Consider the following 21,954-nt stretch of genomic DNA (forward strand, 5'->3'; position numbering starts at 1 on the left):
GAATAACAAGAACCAGACAGGCCTGTACCACTTGCCTTACCAAAAAAAGCTACAAATTCCCTGTGTGTGCATGTCAAGCACCCAGCACACCACACACAACTGGGTGTTATGCTTGGTAGGTTACAATTTGTGCAGGCCTGAATCTGTGGACGAGAGCTTTTGTGATTGTCATCAGATTTCAGCTAAGAAAAGATAAGCATTTCAGCTCCCTTTTCATCTCTGCGTAAACCGCTTCCCTGCGGCCAGTAAAATAATAAAACTGTTTTCTTTTCTCTCCCACCCAGTAAATGAGAAGTAGAGGCTGAGACACAATAAATAATCAGGTTAGTTTCATTTAAATAAATTTATTTTTTAAATAAAAGGCTTGTTGGGTTGGGTGCTTTTTTTGTTTTTTGTTTTGCATGTGTGCATAAAGTGTGCAATATAAGGGCAATCTCAGAATGCATATACAAAAACAAGGCACAGGACAAGTATTGATGAAAGAAAGGCAGTTAGTTGCACCACTGCCTAAGCCTAGGGCAGATCAGCAGGTGGACTTCCTAGGAGTATCTAAAAATATACCAGCAATTGCCTTGTCAGGGAATTTCATTAGCATTCCATCTACAGACGACCTGAAATCTTGATCCAAGTTGAAATTTCTCCCAAATTCCCAGATATGCTGATGGGTATGAGGCCCTCATAGAAACAAGTCTCATAGCTCTACCCCATTCACGTTTACACAGAAGCAAGTCCCACCGTATCAAAGGGGCTTGCTTCTAGGTAAGTACACACAGGGCGAACAGTCAGTAACTCCAGGGAGTTAGATATGGGCTTGAGGGAGGCTTTGATCTGCTGTGTGGAACCTGGGAAAAAACTCTGTCCAGGATCAGAGAGGAAAGAAAGCTTTGGGATGAAGACGGAAATGGAGACACCACTTCTATAGCTGAGGAAGAAAAAAAGAAAAAGGGAGGGACGGAGGCGCTGAACCTCACTGCCTAGAAATCCTGCTCAAGGCCCCCTCCCCAAGATTTAACCAGACTCGTGAGACTGCGGGCTAGAAACCTAGAACCCGTTGAAGAGTTGAGATTCTTGGTTATATGGAATTCTGTGGCAACAATAGGGAGTACACAAAGCCCTAATTATAGCCTTTTGGGCAGATATTGTGGTGGATTTGTGAAATCTGGCATCAGGGTTAGGGGACTCTTGTCATTGGTCAGGGCGAAGGTGCATGTAATTCCACATCCGTTTCCAATAGTGAAGAAGCAAGGTGCTACCAGGAAGCCCACAGGTAGGGTGTTAAGGTTGCTGCCTTCTCTCGTTATTTGTTTCCCGGTGTGTGGTACAAAGACTTACACTCCCTCGAAACTTAGAGGATCCCTTAGGCCACTGTTTCTCAAACCTGGGTCCCCACTGTTGTTGGACTACAACTATTATCTCTGACCACTGGCCCTGCTGGCTAGGGATGATGGAAGTTGTAGTGCAACAACAGTGGGGACCCAATTTGAGAAACTGAGGGTGAAAGCCACTGACGGCCTTGTCCCGCTCCACTAATCCCCTCTTAAAGCCATCTAGGCCAGTGCCCATATAAAACCTTTCGAAGAAGTCCTCTGTCCCTGTGGGTATGCATATGGTGACAGCGCTGGTTTGTAAGTACATGTGGTAGTTTGTCAGGGCATAGTTTGCTAGTGCCAGTCCAAGGCTTGTTTAAGAGTCACAGATACCTGTTCCTTAACTGCAAAAAGCTGGCAAGTCTGTTCAAGCAAGTCGTTATGTACACGTTGGACTAGTATGTCTGCTGGCATGGCTGTTAGCTCACGCCGCCTGTTTGTCATCATCAGTGTGCATGTAAATGTGTGCCCAACTGAAGACTCCCCAGGTGATGGGCCAAGATAGCTTCTTCAATCCAAACACCTTTATAAAAAGGAAAAGGGAGGAAACAGCTGAAGGTCAGTGCTTAAAGGGGAGGGACCCAGCATGATTTGTCCTCAGTCTTAGGCTATGTGGCCCCAAGTGCAATGTGAGACATTTAACAGAAGGCGTGTGTGTGTGTGTGTGTGTGAACACACACAAGCTCCTGTCCATCCCTCCCTTTCTCTAGGCCAGCAGCGATGGCCTCTTTTCCAGCATGAGCGCTTTGGGCTGTGCAGAAATCCACAGATCCTCTTCCTTCTTTCTCCTCCTCATCTTCTTTCTTCTCTTCTCACTCGTGCTGTAGCTACTGCTGTCCTTCCTCCGACCGCCACAGAAACAGCAGTGGCAACAGACAAAGATGCCGACCAGGAGCACCAGGGTGGGGAGCCCCAGAAGCACAGCCAGGCAGACGGTGTTGTAGACCCCCTCCTGGTGTTTGGAGAGGATGAAAGTCCAGATCGAGTGGAAAAACTGACTGATCTGCTCCATGGCTGGAGGAAGGGCGGGTGGAATGTTAGACCACTCCCCTCCCCTGCTGGGTCTCCGTCTGCTGCCCAGAGCACATGGGTCTTGTGTGCATATTCCTCTCACCAGCCCCTGCACAGGTGGGAAATGAAAGGTAAAGCAAGGCTGCCATCGGGTATCCCCTTCAGATATTAGCCAAAGACCTCTGCTTGGTAAGGCTATTATGACACTCCACAGCTTTAAAAGAGTCAAGGTGGCATATATGGCTCTCCCACTTCCATTTATTCTCGCAACAACCCTGTGAGGTAGGTTGGCTGGGAGACAAGTCACTGACTCAAGATCACCCAGTGGAGCCTTCAGATGTTGGGCTCCCACTAACCCTTGACCCATAACTAGGGAGGGTGGGAGCTGTAGCTGAATGACATCTGGGTGGGAGGCAAACGTTTAAAGCAGGCATATTGTGCAGGCCAGTAACTCAAGATTTGTATAAGCTAGTGCTGGGGCTCAACTTTGGAACTGGCAAAAGCCTGGCCTAAACTGGAGGGATGACACTCCCTTCCCCTTTCCTTTTGCTGTTCAAAAGTAGGAGCCAAATTTCAGGAGCTGGGGGGGAGGTGAGGGGAGTCCCCCCCCAAATAATCTGGAATGGCACTATGCTATTGTCCAAGCAACAGCTGGGGTGGGAAAATGGCAACTGCCATTGGAGACAGCTATGCCCCACTGTCAATGTCCCAACAATATCACAACAGCTCTTGTGATGTGACATTTAAAAAAAGGCATTTGGAAGCAGCAGGAGTACTGGCAAGTTTCACCTCCTCTCACAAAAGGTGAAATGCCACCTGCTTTTCATTATTATTTTATTGTTCATTCCAGTTCTATACTGCTTTATATTTTTAGGGGGGAGGAATAACAAAGCCGTTTAGAGCTTACATTAAAATGTTAAATAAAACATTGCAGAAGAAAATAAAATGTAAAACATAAAAATAATAGTCTGTGAATGATGCCACAAAATGGGGGTGGCGATTTACCACATGTAGGTATAACTGTAGTCAACCCCCCCCCATTTTGAAACTAGCTTCTCACCCCTTTCAAATTCACCATGAATCAAACTGATGAATCAACTCCTGATTCAGGCAGGCAGTGTGACTTGTTTTGTTTTCAAAGGGCTGAATGGACTTTTTTCAGTTACATGTGTATTTGGGCCTCTCTCTTTTTCTCTTTCCCTTTCCCTTTAAAAGGCAGTATAAAATCCAAATACCTTGAGAAATTGCTTCAGGGAGGGGTGGAGGGGTGAAGGAGGGGTGCCAACAGAGGTTTCCAAGCCAATCAGTGCAGTGCACAGGTGTCTTCTGCAGTGAACATACAGAACCAAGTTTGATCTAGGAGAGAAGATTGTACATTTAAGCAAAATCCACAATGGGTGCTTCGTCAAAAAGCTCAGTGTTCAAATTATATACATCTGCACTCCCACCTTCCCAGACTGGTTCTGACTTGCTGTTGAAGGCTATCATGGACCACACAGAGCCTGGCAATGCTGTGAGGAACAGCCCTAGGGAAAAACAGCAGCAGGAGCGCCAGCAGATGTCATCAGAGGATGTCAAGGGGGCAAAATCTCTTTGGTATTTTATTTGCACTTCCTGTGACCCTTGGCTCAGCCTTAGTCACTTTCTCTTGGGCTTCCAGGGCTACTGTTGCCCCAGCTCTTATCATCAAAGCCTGTGCAGTTTTGCAACTTTTCATATGGCTCCTGTTTCTAAACACACGTCTGGTTTTTGCTATAGCCACAGCATATCAATGAATTTCTACAATGGAATAGGCCATGAATATATAGGTCTGATTCTCATCTCCAGTACAAACACTAGGCATGTGGGTGCTTTGGGTGCGGGGTGTGTGTGTCATGGCTTTCCGTTTCCTCCCCCACTTCCTACCACAGATCACACTGCCAACATGTAGGGCTCTCTGAAAGGACTGTTAGCAGAGTTCATTCTGCAACTGCAACTGACTTTCCTACTAACTTCTATTCAGCAGAAGTATTAGCCGGGGCTGCAGTAGCAATGAGGGAGGGAGGAATTAGGCTAAGGTTACCAGACGTCCCCGTTTCCTGGGGAAGAGTCCCCGGATTTACAAATCAGTTCCCATTCAAAATCCATTGAAGTTGAAAAGTGTCCCTGGATTCATTGAAAAAAATCTGGTAACCTTAAATTAGGCAGCTAGGTGCTTAGCATCCTCCTATTGAACAAGTATTTTTTAATATAATCCTTTATTAGGCACAGGCTTTCCCTATCTGATTCCAGCAGTATGTATGTAAATACATGCACGTTTGCACTACGGCAAGACTGCCCACACAACAATACCCTCGTGGAAGGCTAGTCTAAGATAGATAAGGTGGTAAAAGGATGAACATAGACAAAATCACAATGCAAATGTTTCTTGTGCCAAACAATTCAGAAACAACACCTGAGCAATATATCTAAAGTAAGTGTCGAGCTTCTCAAAATGAAGCATCCACACCAGGATGCACCACACCATACAAGGCACATGAGCATCATGTCCAGCCCAATGCTTTGTTTTGGTGTAAAGCAGTCAAGCACAGCCAATACACAAATGGGTAAATAAGCTGAGTTTCCACTATTTTTGTTTTAAGCAATCGCTGCTTTGGAGAGATATGACCCTCTTGACTCTCCACTTCCTTTTTAAACTTTCCCCTAATTTTTAGATGTTTTCTTTAGAAGTCAAATGTGACCACGTGGGACTTCCCTGGCAGCTTAGCTTGGTGAAATTAGCACATTGCTGAACCCACTGTCTGGTTTTATACTGAACTTAAAATACAACTTTAAAGAAACTGAAGCCTTAGCCAGTAAAGTTAATTGACGCAATACGTACTGAAGGTACACTCTTCTAGATGTCTACTTAGAACTAAGCTACACAGAGTTCAATGAAGCTTACTCCCAGGTAGGTATGCATAGGATTGAAGCCTAGAGTAACTTTTCCTGTTGCTAAGTTTGCTTGGGGCTCTTCTCAATTTAAAGGTGCTTTGCCCCTTTTAAAATTAGCTTTAATTTGGGTTTTCTCATTTAAGATGGAACTGCAGTCAGTCAAACCTTAACTGTTATGGCAGAGATAAACCACCACAAGATAAGTTGCTACAGAATTACCTCTATAGGATTCAGCTTCTGACTTTTGTTTGTGTCAGCTAAATAAAAACCTTCTCCTTGCAAAGATGATTAACTTGCCTGTCTGTTTTATTCCTCTATGCTTTCTTTGCCTTCGGCTTGCTTGCTTTTATTATCTTAAAGCTGTGCCACAATGCAGAAGGCACAGTCCAGGCTTGGAGTAGTAAGAGAAAAAGAGGAGACACAACACTGCAAAAGACCACACATAGTTGCGTAAAACGTGCATATGCTAATCTATCTGTATAGATGCAAATTTAAGAAATTGGTTACTATCATTTCAGCCAAAATATTGTTGCATGCCACCCTAACCTCCAGGCAGTAAGAGATTCCAGGGGTTCCAGGCACTTACCCAGGGTCTGGTTTTCTCAGAATGAGAAACAGTACAGACTGTGGTGTTTAGATTTATTTACATATCATATATGCAACCCAAGCCTTCAGTGGAGGGGCTCACAGCGTTGACACCCCAAGAAGGTCTTGGGCTCAAGCCCTCTGGTTTTCATCTGCTCCAGAGGTGAGGCTTAATTGCTCAGCTACCATCACCTGGCCTGGGAGTGTGTGTGTGTGTCCCATGATCTACATCTGCAAAATAATCAATCCACAGCTGGGCCATCTCCAAGAATAGGAGCAGGAGTCAGCTTTGGAAGGCTTAATTGCACAAGGCCATCTACAGCTCCTCAATTACAATTCTTCTGCATTTCCACTACAACAGTGTTTTAAGAACTTTGTTGAGGGGGAAACGAATACCCATTAAGCCTGTCTGTTGGGTTAAGAAATGCTGGTCATTTCTGAAGTTATGTGATCTGTGTGGCTTCTTTGTTGATGGAAAACAGGAAATATGCACACCAACAATCCATGCTTGTATGACTAATCTTCTATGAAGCTCTGTTAAGAAATTATATTATGTTGTATGACTGGTCTAGACTGTTAAGCAACTTAATTATATCTTTATATTGAATTGTACTGACTTTCATTTTAATGATTATAGTAATTTAGTTCTGATACTACTTTTCTCCGGTATCATTTTTCTACTATTTTCTCCTATACCCCTCAAGGCTCAGTGGTTCTGGCCATTGGTTCCCTTAGGCCCTGTTGACACCAATGGGACTCAGGTTAGTCATGGGCCAGACCTAGATATTTTGGCACCTGAGGCAAATGACAAAATGGTGTTGGATAGAAGAGCTCAATATTCCCCCCACATCTGGCAACCAATGCACCCCTTGGGTTTCCGATAGTACATGGGTAGATGAGTTTTAAAAGCCCGGGACAAAAAATTCACGCCCTGTATTTAGCATAAACTCTGCAAGTGTATACTCCATTATGATTATATATATATATATATATATATATATATATATATATATATGCATCAGAAGGCTTAGTTTGGTCAGAATCGAGCACACATTTGCAGAGTTAATGCTAAATACGGTACATTGCTTCCAGTAAATGAGCCAGCATAGAGGATTGTGAAAATTTGTGTCCTAGGATTTTTAGACTCATCTTTCCATGTACCATCTGAAACCCAAGGGGCACATTTGTTGCCAGATGTGAAATATGTTGGCGTTATTTTCAGTTCTCCTACCCCACTCTGAAGATCTACATTAGGCACAAGAAGGGGCGAGAAGAACAAATATCTACATTGGGATCCTGCTGCCTGAAGCTGTTGCTTCACCTTGCCTCATTCTTGGGCCGGCCCTGCTAATGCCCCATTGACAGCAACAGGATTTAGGCATAACTAAATTTCTGTTGCTTGGAGCCAACGTTTTCTTATTTCAATCCTTCTTACAACAGCTTTAGTTGGTGGATTATACTGTATCTCCAAACTAATCGAAACCACATCAGCGTCAGCTGAGAGCCCAATTTATTTATTGGTTGGCCTTATAAGATGTTATCTCCCTGTTCTGCAATTGGAAGTAATCTGATGTTACTTGAGGTCACAGAGAGCTGCATGAATATCTAAATGGACAAAGGGAGCCTCATCACACCCTGCCAAGCCCCCACATGGCAGAGAGCCATGCGACTTGCCTGAGGATGCTCAGGAAGTTTCAGGCATAGCCAAGAACGGAACCCCATTCTCTCCTTAATGTCTTCTTTCCCTGAAGCACAACAGCCTCCTTCTCCTCTGACCTAAATAGACTCTTCAGCGCCATCGGAAGGTGTCAGCCCTCAAACACATGCATCCCAGCCCTTACTTCAGGTTTACGAGGCTTCCCTTTCTCTTGTCAACAGGGGACAGAGAATCATAGAACTTTAGAGTTGGAAGGGAACCTGAGGGTCATCTAGTCCAACCCTCTGCAGTGCAGGAATGTGCAATTGTCCCATTTGGGGACTGGACCTGTGACCTTGGTGTTATCAGCACCACGGTCTAACCAGCTGAGCTACTGCAACTGTCGCTTGGAAGGGGAATTTTTCAAAAACCTTCCAAGAGAATATGAAGAACAATTATGTTAGCTTTTCCTTCTGATTTCCCTTCAGTTAATGTTTAACTATCAAAGCACAGCAGTGCGTGGCACCAGGGCCCATTTTAATATCAATCAACTATAAATATTAGATTGCAAAGAGCTGGTGAGGGGTACAATTCATAGTTTTAAAAAGGTGATGGTTGAACACAGATCCTGGCTTAGTCTGGTGTCTGAGCTTTATCCTTGTTCACTTCTTTAATTCTTTCATCTCTTCCATTCTGCTAGAAATAGTCTGATTTGCAGAATGCTGCTCAGATTTGGCCTAATTGCTGCAGCAATAAATAAAACAGAATAAAATGCATAGTTCTATGAAATCCCTACCACGTGCCTCTTCTTTCTTGATCTGCAGAACAGTACAGGCACAGCATGTTTGATAAGGAAAAAGAAACAGAATAGGTAGGAGTGGCGCACAATTCTCACAGGGAATTTTTCAAAAGAGATGGTAGAAACTGGAAACTTGCAAGATGAAATTCCAGACCTAAAGGGGCAGAAGAGCTTTTAATAGCCTCCTTGGCATCAAACTGTTTGCACAGAGAGAGAGCAGACTCAACAAGAAAGTGAGGAATTCCAGCGAACATATACAGTTTATATTACCAATCCTGCCAACATGTTCTAATAGCAAACATGGTGTTTCTTGTGCCAACTAGTATGGCAGTGGAGTCGGATCATCATCAGACAAGGTGGAAAACTCCCCAAGTGTGCAGGAAATTATTATTTTGTAAAAGAGAGGAAGAGAAGGACAAGAGGAGACAATCCCACTACACCTCCAAAAAGGGTGAACCCAAGCAGAGTGCTGTTGGTGGAAGAGAACGTCTGAAAGAGTTGAAAGCTCCTGAATGAAAACAAGGCTGTTATTGTTATAAGCAGAGGAGCAAGAACAGCCTCCTGAACAACCTAAAAAAGAAAAGGCAAGAGTATGGCTTCTGGCATTTATGATGTAAAAAAATAAGAAAGGAGAAATTCAGGATGTTCATTATTGATTTTGCATGTACTCAGGAAAAGAAAAGAAAATAACACCACTTTTTTCTTCCAGAAGAAATGCTTAATCCTTTAAGGTTTGCATTTTGTTGTTGTTTAGTCGTTTAGTCGTGTCTGACTCATTGTGACCCCCTGGACCAGAGCACGCCAGACACTCCTGTCTTCCACTGCCTCCCACAGTTTGGTCAAACTCATGCTGGTAGCTTCGAGAACACTGTCCAACCATCTCGTCCCCTTCTCCTTGTGCCCTCCATCTTTCCCAACATCAGGGTCTTTTCCAGGGAGTCTTCTCTTCTCATGAGGTGGCCAGAGTATTGGAGCCTCAGCTTCACAATCTGTCCTTCCAGTGAGCACTCAGGGCTGATTTCCTTCAGAATGGAGAGGTTTGATCTTCTTGCAGTCCATGGGACTCTCAAGAGTCTCCTCCAGCACCAGAATTCAAAAGCATCAATTCTTCGGCGATCAGCCTTCTTTATTCTCCAGCTCTCACTTCCATACATCACTACTGGGAAAACCATGGCTTTAACTATCCGAACCTTTGTTGGCAAGGTGATGTCTCTGCTTTTTAAGATGCTGTCTAGGTTTGCCATCACCTTTCTCCCAAGGAGCAGGCGTCTTTTAATTTCGTGATTATTGTTGTTAATTATAGTAGTATATTGATTTTTATCACATTTTCTTTCTATTGAAGTATACTAGCATTGTAGCAGGAGGAAGCCAAACCAACCAACCAACCAAAAGCCCTACCATCAAATGAGTTATTTAATAGAATCATAGAGCAGGAAGAGACCCCAAGGGTCATCTAGTCCAACCCCCTGAAATGCAGGAATCTCAACAAAAGCATCCATCACAGATGGCTATCCATCCAGCTTAAAAACCTCCAAGGAAGGAGAGTCCACTACCTTTGGAGGGAGTCAGTTCTACTGCGGAACAACTCTCACCTCTTCAGAATCTCCTTTCTTGTAACTTGAAGCCATTGGTTCGAGTCCCACCCTCCAGAGCAGGAGAAAGCAAGCTTGCTCCATCTTCCATTTCATTTTTTTATGCTGCCTTTCCAAGAGTGTGCAAATGTGTATTGCAATGTCAACAGTGCTGCTGGTAAAACATTCCAGTACAGTGGTACCTCGGGTTACAGACACTTCAGGTTACAGACTCTGCTAACCCAGAAATAGTACCTCGGGTTAAGAACTTTGCTTCAGGATGAGAACAGAAATTGTGCTCCAGCAGTATGGCAGCAGCAGGAGGCCCCATTAGCTAAAGTGGTGCTTCAGGTTAAGAACAGTTTCAGGTTAAGAACGGACCTCCAGAACGAATTAAGTTCTTAACCCAAGGTACCACTGTAATTCAGAATCCCAAAATATTGGAAGAAATTTGGCAGGGGAGGGTTCCATAATTATCCATAGTATGAGCAACACTTGATTGCCCCTCTCAGCACCAAGGGTAACAATGCACACCTGTTAATTGATGGCACAGCAACCCATCACACCTTTGCTGAAACTCTTAGTGAGTACCTATTTAAGCACATAACTCAGAACAACTGTCCTTCCCTGACCACTTTACCGATGGAAAGGATTAGGGGGAGGAATTAATTGCCCATTGTTCTAGTTACATATTTTATTCATTCATTCATTTATGCAAATTGTAACTTGTGCATGGAAAGTAAGGGGAAAGATGTTGCAGAAAATCAACAGATCACTTTAAACATCCAGTTTGCCTTTTTCTGTTTGAACTGTCAACGCTTTGGGGGCAGGTTTCCTTACCACTTATCTGTAGAAGGGTAGCAAATGCAGTGCCCTCCAGTTGCTTTGGACTACAATTCCCATCATTCCTGCCATACTGCCAGGGGCTGATGGGAATTGGAATTCAACATATCTACAGGATACAACATTGGCTATCCTTGATTTTTAGGGCTGTGTGGTGCATCATGGCTCTACAAACCAACCTGCTCCAGACATGTATGCTAGCAAATGGAAGCTTTCGTCAGTCTGTTTCCAATTTATTTCCCCTTCTAACCCTGAAAGGCTCTTTCATTTGTTTTTTTGAGGGTAGTGGCGGGGGGCGGGGGAGAGAATCAATCCATACAGTGTGCAACCCTCTGAATGGTTTTTAGCTGGGTGTGTTACAGGAAAAGACGAAGGGCGTGCAATGCTCTGAGAGTTTCCTCTTTTAACACTCAACTCCAGTCTGCGTGGCAGAGCACAGAAATACATCAAAGCTACAGTCTTCACACTTTTTACTCCCATTCTGTGGGTTGGTAGGCATGACTAGAGATTAATGGTGCAAGAGTTGCTAGGTCACATTATACTACACATGGAGAAACAGGGAGGAGATGGGGCACAGAAAGTGTGCAGGAAAAAATAAGTTCAAAATACATTGGGCCAATAAAATCTTTATTTTTGTGCACATTTAGAATGTTCTCTCTCTCCCCTTTTCATTATTTATATTTTTTATTTTCCTGTGATTGGTGCTTTCCCTTCTTTGGCTTATTTGCATGCAAGATAAAGTTCTTGCAACCACCTGCAAGTCTTCATGCAATCTCTGTGTCAACAGGTTTAAAGGCTTCAGTGAAAACAGATAGTATTTGCAGGGTTGTTGCTTTTTAACACAGTACATGCAAAAATAAAACACGAAAGTCTACCTCCTTTTCAAAATTGTACTGACAATTATCCATAATAACGAGGGAATATCTTAAAAACATGAAGGCATGTTTCCAGTGAGTTGAAAATGGTTTGAAAGAGGAATTGCAGCTCCTGGTACTCACACCTCTTACACTTTTGATTCCGGTAAACATGTTTTGTAGGTTTTATTTTTTTACTTTCAAAATCCTGCAAAACCTGTTTGGTCAGTGGAGAAGAAGATGTGTGTGTTCCCTGTGGAAAGCAAAATCTCTCTCAAGGCACTTTCTTTTACAAAACTCCTCCAGAGGTGCCTTTTTTCTCCACTGTTCCTTTACCAGCAGTTGGCAAATGTAAGTCTGACAGATAAAGCTTCCCCCACCATTTACATTCATGCTAGGAAAAGCTTCTTCTCCCGACAATACAATCCTATGCATGTCTACTCAGAAGTAAAGGTAAAGGGACCCCTGACCATTAGGTCCAGTCGTGGCACACGCACACACACGCACACATGCACACACACACACACACACACACAGCATTCCCATTGCATTCTCTTTAATCCTAAACATTAGGGAGCAAGCCCAGTGTAAAATCAAAGGGCCCATTTCTAAGTAAATATGCTCAAGGTCAAAGTGCAGAAAATAGAAAGTTTATCTGAGAAAAATTTAGGTAGGTAGCTGTGTTGGTCTGACGCAGTGGGAATTTTTTTTTAAAAAAAGTTTGTTCTGGGTACAGTATAAGCTTTCTGAAGTATCTGAAGAAGTGTGCATGCATACGAAAGCTTATACCCAAAACAAACTTAGTTGGTCTCTAAGGTGCTACTGGACATTTAAAAAAAATAAATTACTGAGAAAAATTTAATAACTTTAACCACAGATGCTACTGCAGCAGACTTGAGTCTACTGCAGCATCTGAACTGGCTGCATACAGAAGTACGAAGGACGAAGCCACACAGTTTCATCATATAAATCACAGAAGGTTTTATTCCCACCCCCTTTATTCCAATCCCTGTATATATGCTCATGTTTCTTTAGTTTCTCAGACATTAAGAACAGGAAATGTATTTTTAGGAAACCAAATGCCGAGATTCTCACCTAATCATTTGGATGATTGAGACAGAAGGCTTTCCTGGGAACCCTAGGCTTGTTTGGACAATTATTAAGAGCTCATTGACAAGATGGGAGGCGAGCATCCCTGAACGGCATCTTGTCCATCGCTAATAATCTTCCCCAACCGCAATAGGCAGCTACAGGTGAGTTGTGAATTTACTTCACAGGACAAACTGATGGTAAAACTGTGGAACAGGCCACAGAAGCCCCAGTAACATGCAGGGATTTCATGCATAGCTGTCAACGTTTCCCTTTTTCAAAGGGAAATTCCCTTATTCTGAATAGGATTCCTCGCAAGAAAAGGGAAAAGTTGACAGCTATGATTTCATGGCACGTGTAAGTGGTTCCTTGATAGGCAGGTCAGCGTGGAAAGGATTCTCTAGGAAAGGTAAGAAAAATGTGCCACAGAGCTACTAAGGAGAAACCATCACTCTTCTGACTCAGGGGTGATACTGACTTATCTGCATGTGAACCAAGATACAGGCAAAAGCTCTTTTTGAGCATCAACAGTGGCTTGGTCAGAATCCTTCCCATAACCATCTGAGCTGCTCATGAGTGTTTCCTGCAGTGTCCGATTCCTCCATGGCTATTAATTCCAGCCTTTGAGTCCCTTGAGTTTTACTTTCATCCGTTTGTCTAGTTTTTATTTCCTTGGTAAAAAATTGTATGAAAATCTGAATCACAGACACACACATTTTACAAAACAAAACTGAGAGGCAGAATGTGTTGTGCTCACTGAATTTGCTTTCGCTTTTGTCCCTCACAGAATACACACAAACTGTGGTAATTTGACAGCCATTATTCAAGGCACCTTCTTTTCTGCCTATCATCTAATACCCTACAACAATTCACTGAATTAATAAAGACTTAAGCTGAAATCCTATAATCACTTACCTGGGAGTAAGCTCCATTTAACTCAATGGGACTCACTAAACGTGTATAACATTGCACTGTAAGGGATGCAACTAAAGATGGATTTTGTAGGCAATGTAGCTCCCTTTGAAATGCAGAATTTCAGTGCAGTGCAGAGAATTTAAGGAGCAGTCACTTAGTGGTACTATTAAAGTTGGCTTTTGCACAGGACCCCGAGAGCTGGACCCTTTTTGTCCTACTCACGTGGCCAAGATTTGCATTTAAACTTACTGGACATGCCTGATGGGTTTTGGTACTCCACCTCGGTGGATGCTGCAAGTCTCTTGAGACAGCCCCTCCTCACCCATCCTGCCAGGCCCTGTGGCTTGCCTTGCCCACCTGGGCCTCCTACCCTTAGCAGGTGCGCCTTCCCCCAGTGTGACCACAGGAACATGCAAAAGAGAGGTTTTCTAAATGCACCATTGCTCCCAAGTCAACTGTCTGAGGGGTGGGGGCGTTAAAGGCAAGTGCAGAGGCCAGAGAAAATCACTAAACTAACCCCCAGGATCTGTACACCCTGCCCCCTTTTAAAAGATTTGGAAATTAAAACAACTTTTTGGCAAGCATGCTTCTAATTCCTGAGGACAGACAACAACATTCTTCAGCAGAGCTCTTTGCTCTGACCCCTGTTCTAAACTCCAGGGAGAAATGTGACAGTGTTCATAAACAACATGGTGAAGCTCTGACAAGTACTTGGCCGCTCAGAGAATCCAGTTTTTGGCTCCTTCCCCTTTCCCTCTGGCTCAGCCTCCGCAGCAGGGCCTTCTGATGCCCCCCATCCTCTGCCTTAGGAGGGCTCCTGCTTAGAGAGGCATACAGCGAGGGGGAAAAGTATTTGATCCCCTGCTAAATTTGCCCGTTTGCCCTCTGACGAAGAAATGACCAGTCCGTAATTGTAATGGTAGGTTTATTGTAGCTGTGAGAGACAGAATAGCAACAGGAAAACCCCCGGAAACGCAGAAGACAAAAGTCAGAGATTGATGTGCATTATAATGAGTGAAATAAGTATTTGATCCCCTATCAACCAGCCAGATGTCAGGCTACCTGGTATCTTCACTGTGTGTAAGGAGCTGAGATTACAAGCACCTGCTGTAAGGGAGAGGTCTTACCTGTAATCCCAGCTCATTACAGTACCTGTACAAAAGATACCTGTCGACAGAAGCAATCAATCCAGCAGATTCCAAAGTAGCCACCATGACCAAGACCAAAGAGCTGTCCAAGGATGTCAGGGACAAGATTGTAGACCAGCACAAGGCTGGACTTGGTTACAAGACTATTGCCAAGCAGTTTGGGGAGGTGACAAATAGTCGGTGCAATAATTTTCAGATGGAAGAAACACAAAATAACTGTCAACCTCCCTTGGTCTGGGGTTCCATGCAAGATCTCATCTCGTGGAGTTGCAATGATCAGGAGAACAGTGATGAAGCAGCTGAGAACTTGTTGATGATCTCAGGGAAGCTGAGACCATAATCACCATGAAAACAGTTGGTAACACACTACACTGTTGAGGACTGAGATCTTGCAGAGCCTGCAAGGTCCCCTTGCTCAAGACAGCACATGTACAGGCCCGTCTGCAGTTTGCCAATGCACATCTGAATGACCCAGAGGAGAACTGGGTGAAAGTGTTGTGGTCAGATGAGACCAAAATCGAGCTCTTTGGCCGCGTTTGGAGGAGGAATGCTGTCTACAACTACAAGAACACCATCTCCACCATCCAACATGGAGGGGGACATATTATGCTTTGGGGGTGTTTTTCTGCTAAGGGGACAGGACACCTTCACCGCAACGAAGGGACGATGGACGGGACCATGCATTGTCAAATCTTGGGTGAGCACCTCATTCCCTCAGCCAGGGCATTGAAAATGGATTTGTAACTGGCTGACTGAGCGAACCCAAAGGGTGCTCATCAATGGTTCCTCTTCATCCTGGAGAAGAGTGACTAGTGGGGTGCCACAGGGTTCTGTCTTGGGCCAGGTCTTATTCAACATCTTTATCAACGACTTGGATGATGGACTCAAGGGCATCCTGATGAAATTTGCAGATGACACCAAACTGGGAGGGGTGGCTAACACCCCAGAGGACAGGATCACACTTCAAAACGACCTTGACAGATTAGAGAACTGGGCCAAAACAAACAAGATGAATTTTAACAGGGAGAAATGTAAAGTATTGCACTTGGGCAAAAAAAATGAGAGGCACAAATACAAGATGGGTGACACCTGGCTTGAGAGCAGTACATGTGAAAAGGATCTAGGAGTCTTGGTTGACCACAAACTTGACATGAGCCAACAGTGTGACGCGGCAGCTAAAAAAGCCAATGCAGTTCTGGGCTGCATCAATAGGAGTATAGCATCTAGATCAAGGGAAGTAATAGTGCCACTGTATTCTGCTCTGGTCAGACCTCACCTGGAGTACTGTGTCCAGTTCTGGGCACCACAGTTCAAGAAGGACACTGACAAACTGGAACGTGTCCAGAGGAGGGCAACCAAAATGGTCAAAGGCCTGGAAACGATGCCTTATGAGGAACGGCTAAGGGAGCTGGGCATGTTTAGCCTGGAGAAGAGGAGGTTAAGGGGTGATATGATAGCCATGTTCAAATATATAAAAGGATGTCACATAGAGGAGGGAGAAAGGTTGTTTTCTGCTGCTCCAGAGAAGCGGACACGGAGCAATGGATCCAAACTACAAGAAAGAAGATTCCACCTAAACATTAGGAAGAACTTCCTGACAGTAATAGCTGTTCGACAGTGGAATTTGCTGCCAAGGAGTGTGGTGGAGTCTCCTTCTTTGGAGGTCTTTAAGCAGAGGCTTGACAACCATATGTCAGGAGTGCTCTGATGGTGTTTCCTGCTTGGCAGGGGGTTGGACTTGATGGCCCTTGTGGTCTCTTCCAACTCTATGATTCTATGATTCTATGAAAATGAGTCGAGGATGGGTATTCCAGCATGACAATGACCCAAAACACACAGCCAAGGCAACAAAGGAGTGGCTCAAGAAGAAGCACATTAAGGTCCTGGAGTGGCCTAGCCAGTCTCCAGACCCTAATCCCATCGAAAAACTGTGGAGGGAGCTGAAGGTTCAAGTAGCTACACATCAGCCTTGAAATCTAACTGACTTGGAGAGGATCTGCAAAGAGGAGAGGGACAAAATACCTCCTGAGATGTGTACTAAGTCATCTTTTGCAAAGGGATCAAATACTTATTTCACTCATTATAATGCACATTAATCTCTGACTTTTGTCTTCTGGGTTTCTGGGGGTTTTCCTGTTGTTATTCTGTCTCTCACAGCTACAATAAACCTACCATTACAATTATGGACTGGACTGGTCATTTCTTTGTCAGAGGGCAAATGGGCAAATCTGGCAGGGGATCAAATACTTTCCCCCCTCCCTGTACATATAAATCTGGAACCCACCACAAGTGTTCCAGGGGGCCCAGGCTAGTCACAACGATCACCCCCTACCCCAGAGCAAGAGCTGAAGAGCCAACAATATTGTCTGACAAGGGCAAAACAAAGGCAAGGGACCTTTTAGCCCCCTCCCCTCTTAGTGTGAAAAGCACCCTTTCTTGAAGCACCTCAGGGCCAAACTACACAGGACGTATGTTATCCATGACTGCAACTCCCAGTGTTGCACCTGCAAGTTCCTGAATTGCTTGGAGGTAGTGCACCTCCTCTACCTGCCCCAATCAAACACCTGCCCCTTCATGAAGCTGTTCTTAGCTCCACCAGTGGGTATAGGGCACCTGCATCTTGTCTGTATTTCCCCCTCTACTGAAGCTACTAGCAACTTCAGAAGTTCGCAAATGGATAGCTGCAGGATGATACTATTTCCATAGGGACGCGGGTGGCGCTGTGGGTAAAACCTCAGCGCCTAGGACTTGCCGATTGCATGGTCGGCGGTTCGAATCCCCGCGGCGGGGTGTGCTCCCGTCGTTCGGTCCCAGCGCCTGCCAACCTAGCAGTTCGAAAGCACCCCTGGGTGCAAGTAGATAAATAGGGACCGCTTACCAGCGGGAAGGTAAACGGCGTTCTGTGTGCTGCGCTGGCTCGCCAGATGCAGCTTGTCACGCTGGCCACGTGACCCGGAAGTGTCTGCGGACAGCGCTGGCTCCCGGCCTATAGAGTGAGATGAGCGCACAACCCTAGAGTCTGGCAAGACTGGCCCGTACGGGCAGGGGTACCTTTACCTTTACTATTTCCATCAGGAAATTTATGCAAGGGAAAAGGTGGCTGCCCCAACCAAAATCAGACCTGCTTCCGATTTCAGAATAGATATCCGAAGAGGAAGCCACAGATTCCTTGTGGCACTCACATGCACCTTGGCTGCCAGTTGCTCAATATCATTCACTGCACCTTAGCTGAACGACAGGTGCCCAGTAAGGGAAGCTCTGCCAAACTGGCCTCCATTGCTGTTCACACTGGATAGGGAGGGGTTAAAGAGCCTCTGGCTTGTGTCTCAGCTTGGGAGAAATTGGCCTAATGTGCCTATAGACTGCAGGTGAGTAATAAAAGAGACAACCTCTGGGATCCAGACTTGGCCCCTGTGACTTCCAGTCGCCCATCCCTATGGTTAAGTCATGCGTTTCTTCATTTCTTGCACTGTTCCTGTGCCAAAGTGTGAGCGAATACGGAGGTATGCAAGTTTTGGGCATGTTGGGGATGAATAACCTATCTGGGCACCAGCGGTGGAAAAGCAGTGTGGAATTCTATGTGTCGTTTTTAGTGTAGGTCTGGGGTAACCAACACGGGGCACTCCCTATGGACTACAACTTCCATCATCCCTGATCCTTGGTTGTGCTTGCTGAGGTTGATAGGGACGGCGTCCACAGCCTGAGGAGGGCACCATGTTGCCTACCCTTGTTCTATATGGACTTTGGCAAACTTGCCATTAACTCCACCTATGCCAGGTCACACACTCAGCATCAGCAAACCAGAATGACCCCCATCCCAGGGATCTCCATCCCATTCACATTTTTTCCCTTTCCCTTTTCTTTTTTCCACCCCATTCACAATTGCTCAGCTGCTAGTGAAGTCTGGTCCTTTTCGTTTTACGAACACATCACAGCAAGAGCATCACCCGCCTTCCACAACAACATTTTCCCTTGTGAAAAATTCTGGGCCATCATGCTCACTATTTGAAACCCCCGGCATTAAAGCCTGTGGCCACCTTCTTATCGTGGGAGAGAACAAGGCACATAACCTCTTTCTCATTATACAGTGGTACCTCGGGTTACATAAGCTTCAGGTTACAAACTCCGCTAACTCAGAAATAGTACCTCGGGTTAAGAACTTTGCTTCAGGGTGAGAACAGAAATCGTGCTCCGGCGGCGCGGCGGCAGCAGGAGGCCCCATTAAAGTGGTGCCTCAGGTTAAGAACAGTTTCAGGTTAAGAACGGACCTCTGGAACGAATTAAGTACTTAACCTGAGGTACCACTGTATATGCTTACAGGTAAAATATGGTGGTGGTTTTTTTTTTTAAAAATAAATAAATCTGGGTTACTTTCAGTTTACATCTCTGTGTTAAAACAGCCTCACAGGACATATGTACAGTAATCCTGCCTGCCCTATAGCACTACGAGTCCCACTTCCCCCAAATGATGCCCAGCAAAACACTTTTCTTTTTCAAAAAAGCGCTGTTCTCACTCTAGCAGTGATACTACAGTCTCCCAGCTGAACAGATTCCACATTGTCTCAGGGCTCCAGCAAGAGAACTGGGCGACTCTTACCAGTTGTTTGTGGGGCTGGCACTGCCTGGCTAAGCAGACTTGGGCACGTCGTTTTGTCTTGTGCACCCAATTTTCTCCCCCACAAGGAATATAATCCGGAGAGTCCTTCCTACCTTCCCTCCCTGGACGAGTCTCGAGCTCTTCTCAATATTTCTTGAAGTGTGGTCTCGCCCAGGTCTAGATCAAAACTAGGCAGAAGCCCAGGGGCGGAGATGAAGGACCCAGCCTCCCTCCTCCGGGGCGCGCCGCCTCGCAACACGCGCCTTCCGCGTGGCTAATAGTTGCGGGTGGAAGGATGAAGCCAGGAGTTTTCCGATCCCGTCTTCAAGCCACCTCCACCCCCTCTTGCGGCAGCCAAGTCCGGAGAAGGGCTCTTTTGTCTGCCCCGGCTCCGTTGTCCGTCAAACGCGGCGGCCGCTCTGGAGCCTCCCAGGTCGGGGCTGGGGAACCGCCGAACCGCTGAGCGCGCCCGGAGCTTCCGGGAATCGGGATCTCCTTGGGGAGGGAGGGAGCAGGCGAGACCCGGACCCCGAACCGATGGCAGGCTTGACACCAGCTCCGGCTGGTCCCGAGTCTTTGGCTCCCCGTCCGGGTCTCGCAAGGCGCATTTACTTGGGCGCGCCAAGCCCCACTTTGCGCCAGGCGACGCGTCTCCAAGGGCGGGCCGGGAGCGCCAAAACGGCGGGGAAAGGGATGCGAGGCTGGACGGCGGGGTGGGCAGAAGGGGCCAAGGTTGTTTGGCCGCTTGGGCGGACCCGAGTCCGGGTCGAGCTGGGTTCTGGAGGGCAGGGAATAAAAGCAGCGCGGCCGCTCCAACTTACCGGCTGCTCCTCCATCCACCGGGCGGCCCAGAAGTTTCCGAGCTGCCGACGAAAGCAAAACAAGAAGCCGCCCGGCCGGAGGGCGCCGTGCCTGCCTCTTCCTTCCCGCCGGCTGTCAGCCTCCCTCGCTCTCCCCGCCCCGCGCCTCCTCGGCTGCACCTGGGCGGGAGCGCCGCTTTCTCTCGCGCTTTCCCCTCCCTTCGGCCCCCGACGCGCTGCCCAAACAGGCCGGGGAGATGCCGGGCAGGCGGTCGTCGGGAGCCCAGATCCTGCCACCTTCGCCGTGGATTGCTGGGCGTCCCCTGGTCGGAAAGCGTGTTGCTTTTTGGTCCAGGAACTTTCGGCAGAATCCGAGACCAGGGAGAAGAGTCGGTGGAAGAAGATTGGAAGAAATTTAAAGACTATCTACAGAAATATTGTAAAATTAATGAATGCTAGAATGATGTTGGATTGAAATTAAGTGGTTTCCAGCTGTAATGCTCTAAGAGAATATGGAAAAAGGATTATAAATAGGTAATAATATAATGGTAAGGATTTGCTGAACCAACAATTTGTGGTGGAATACAAAAAAGGGAGGTATGAGGAGGTCCGGGAAACAAGTTAAAGGAAAATAAGCAATGGAAAATTTGTGTGTTTTTAATTATTTTTATTTTGTATTTTTGTTATTTATTTTTTTCCCACTTTATTGTAATACCTTAAAAAATCTTAATATCTTATATATATAAAAAAGGAACTTTCACCCTACACGCCGGCTGCCCAGGGCTCAGATTATGGCGGGTGGGCGGTTGAGGGGCGCATAACCATATCCACGAATCCCACTCCTGACTTGCCCTAGTTTCCTCCAACCCAACCTTCCCCTCGCTGCCCTCCAGAATAGTACCAAAGAGGCTCATCAGAAAAACAGGAGCGGGTCAGTTCCACTCTGGCTTTCCTCCACTTACACAGCAGGTATGAAGTGGAAGGACAGAAAGGGCATTGAAACTGTGACCTCAGTAAGGACTTTAAAGAAAAGAAAAAGCACTTCCGGAGGCGGCGCGACCGGTAATGGCTGCCTTCTCCGAGTAAGGAGAAGGGAGCTCCGCTGTAAACGGGTCGTCCGCTACGGCGAAGCGGAGACCCACTCAGGAAAACCACAGGTGGCAGAAGCCTGTGGTCTCGGGACCCGGTGGGCGCCAGAAGCAGCCCCCAAAACGTTGAAGGGACCCCGTAAGGGGCTCCGGATCGCGGAGGGGGTAGCGGCGCTGTGGGTCGTTGCGCAAACAGCGAAGTGAAGCCGCATTGCTGTTGCCGGTCAGCGCTGTCCTTTCTTCCTGCAACTTTTCTGAACTTTGGAAACTACAACCCGTGAGTAAATTTGGACATTGAAAACTTTCTGAAACTTTTGTCAACTTTCTGAAACTTTTTGAGAACTTTATGAAACTTTTAAAACTTTTTTAAAAAAGTTGAAATTTGGCTGAAAACGGAGTGAGGATAAGCAGGAAGCCCATCTCCCGCTATACTGAACTTTAAGCAAAGAGCAGGAGGAGTGGAGACAAAAAGTTATGCGTTAACTAAATGCTGGCACCCTGTTAAAGCAGTTTTCTGAGTGAAAGACTTTGAGCTATTGACTTTTGCTGGTTATATTCGGGGTGCACTGATATCCTTCTTCTGTGGCACCAGTGGATTATAAAATAAATAAGAATCTCTGGTGCTGGAGCTGCCTGGATGAGCACCAGTCTGCAACTTTGGATACATTGAATTCAGATTTTGAAACATTCTGAGTTGGAACTGGATACTTTGAAACTGTTGCAGTCAAGGCACTGTAA

The 21,954-nt window shown here is 45.8% G+C and overlaps 1 protein-coding gene across 8 annotated transcripts; it reads right to left on the reverse strand.

Annotated features, from left to right (window-relative positions):
- Positions 1–328: 328 nt before the first annotated feature.
- On the reverse strand, positions 329–20,303 carry KIAA0040. 8 transcript variants are annotated; one of them, XM_083621682.1, is made up of 4 exons: positions 20,150–20,279; positions 3,614–3,734; positions 1,506–2,487; positions 329–1,389 (listed from the first exon to the last, which is right to left on the reverse strand). In XM_083621682.1, exon 3 carries the CDS (start codon positions 2,377–2,379, stop codon positions 2,074–2,076), a length of 306 nt encoding a protein of 101 aa, XP_083477808.1. In that variant the 5' UTR covers positions 2,380–2,487; positions 3,614–3,734; positions 20,150–20,279; the 3' UTR covers positions 329–1,389; positions 1,506–2,073. The 8 variants fall into 8 exon arrangements, with proteins under 8 accessions (XP_083477808.1, XP_083477805.1, XP_083477804.1 ...); XM_083621679.1 differs by adding an exon at positions 5,878–6,073 and having other exon boundaries at positions 329–2,487; positions 20,150–20,261; XM_083621678.1 differs by adding an exon at positions 5,878–6,073 and having other exon boundaries at positions 329–2,487; positions 20,146–20,246.
- Between the last annotated feature and the right edge of the window lie 1,651 nt (positions 20,304–21,954).

The sequence above is a fragment of the Podarcis filfolensis genome (genome assembly GCF_964270895.1).
Source record: "Podarcis filfolensis genome assembly, chromosome: 6".
Lineage (NCBI taxonomy): Eukaryota > Metazoa > Chordata > Lepidosauria > Squamata > Lacertidae > Podarcis > Podarcis filfolensis.

Coding starts and splice junctions, on each gene's coding strand:
- KIAA0040 (XM_083621683.1), bottom strand. CDS start 2,379: ATGGAGCAGATCAGTCAGTTTTTCCACTCGATCTGGACTTTCATCCTC.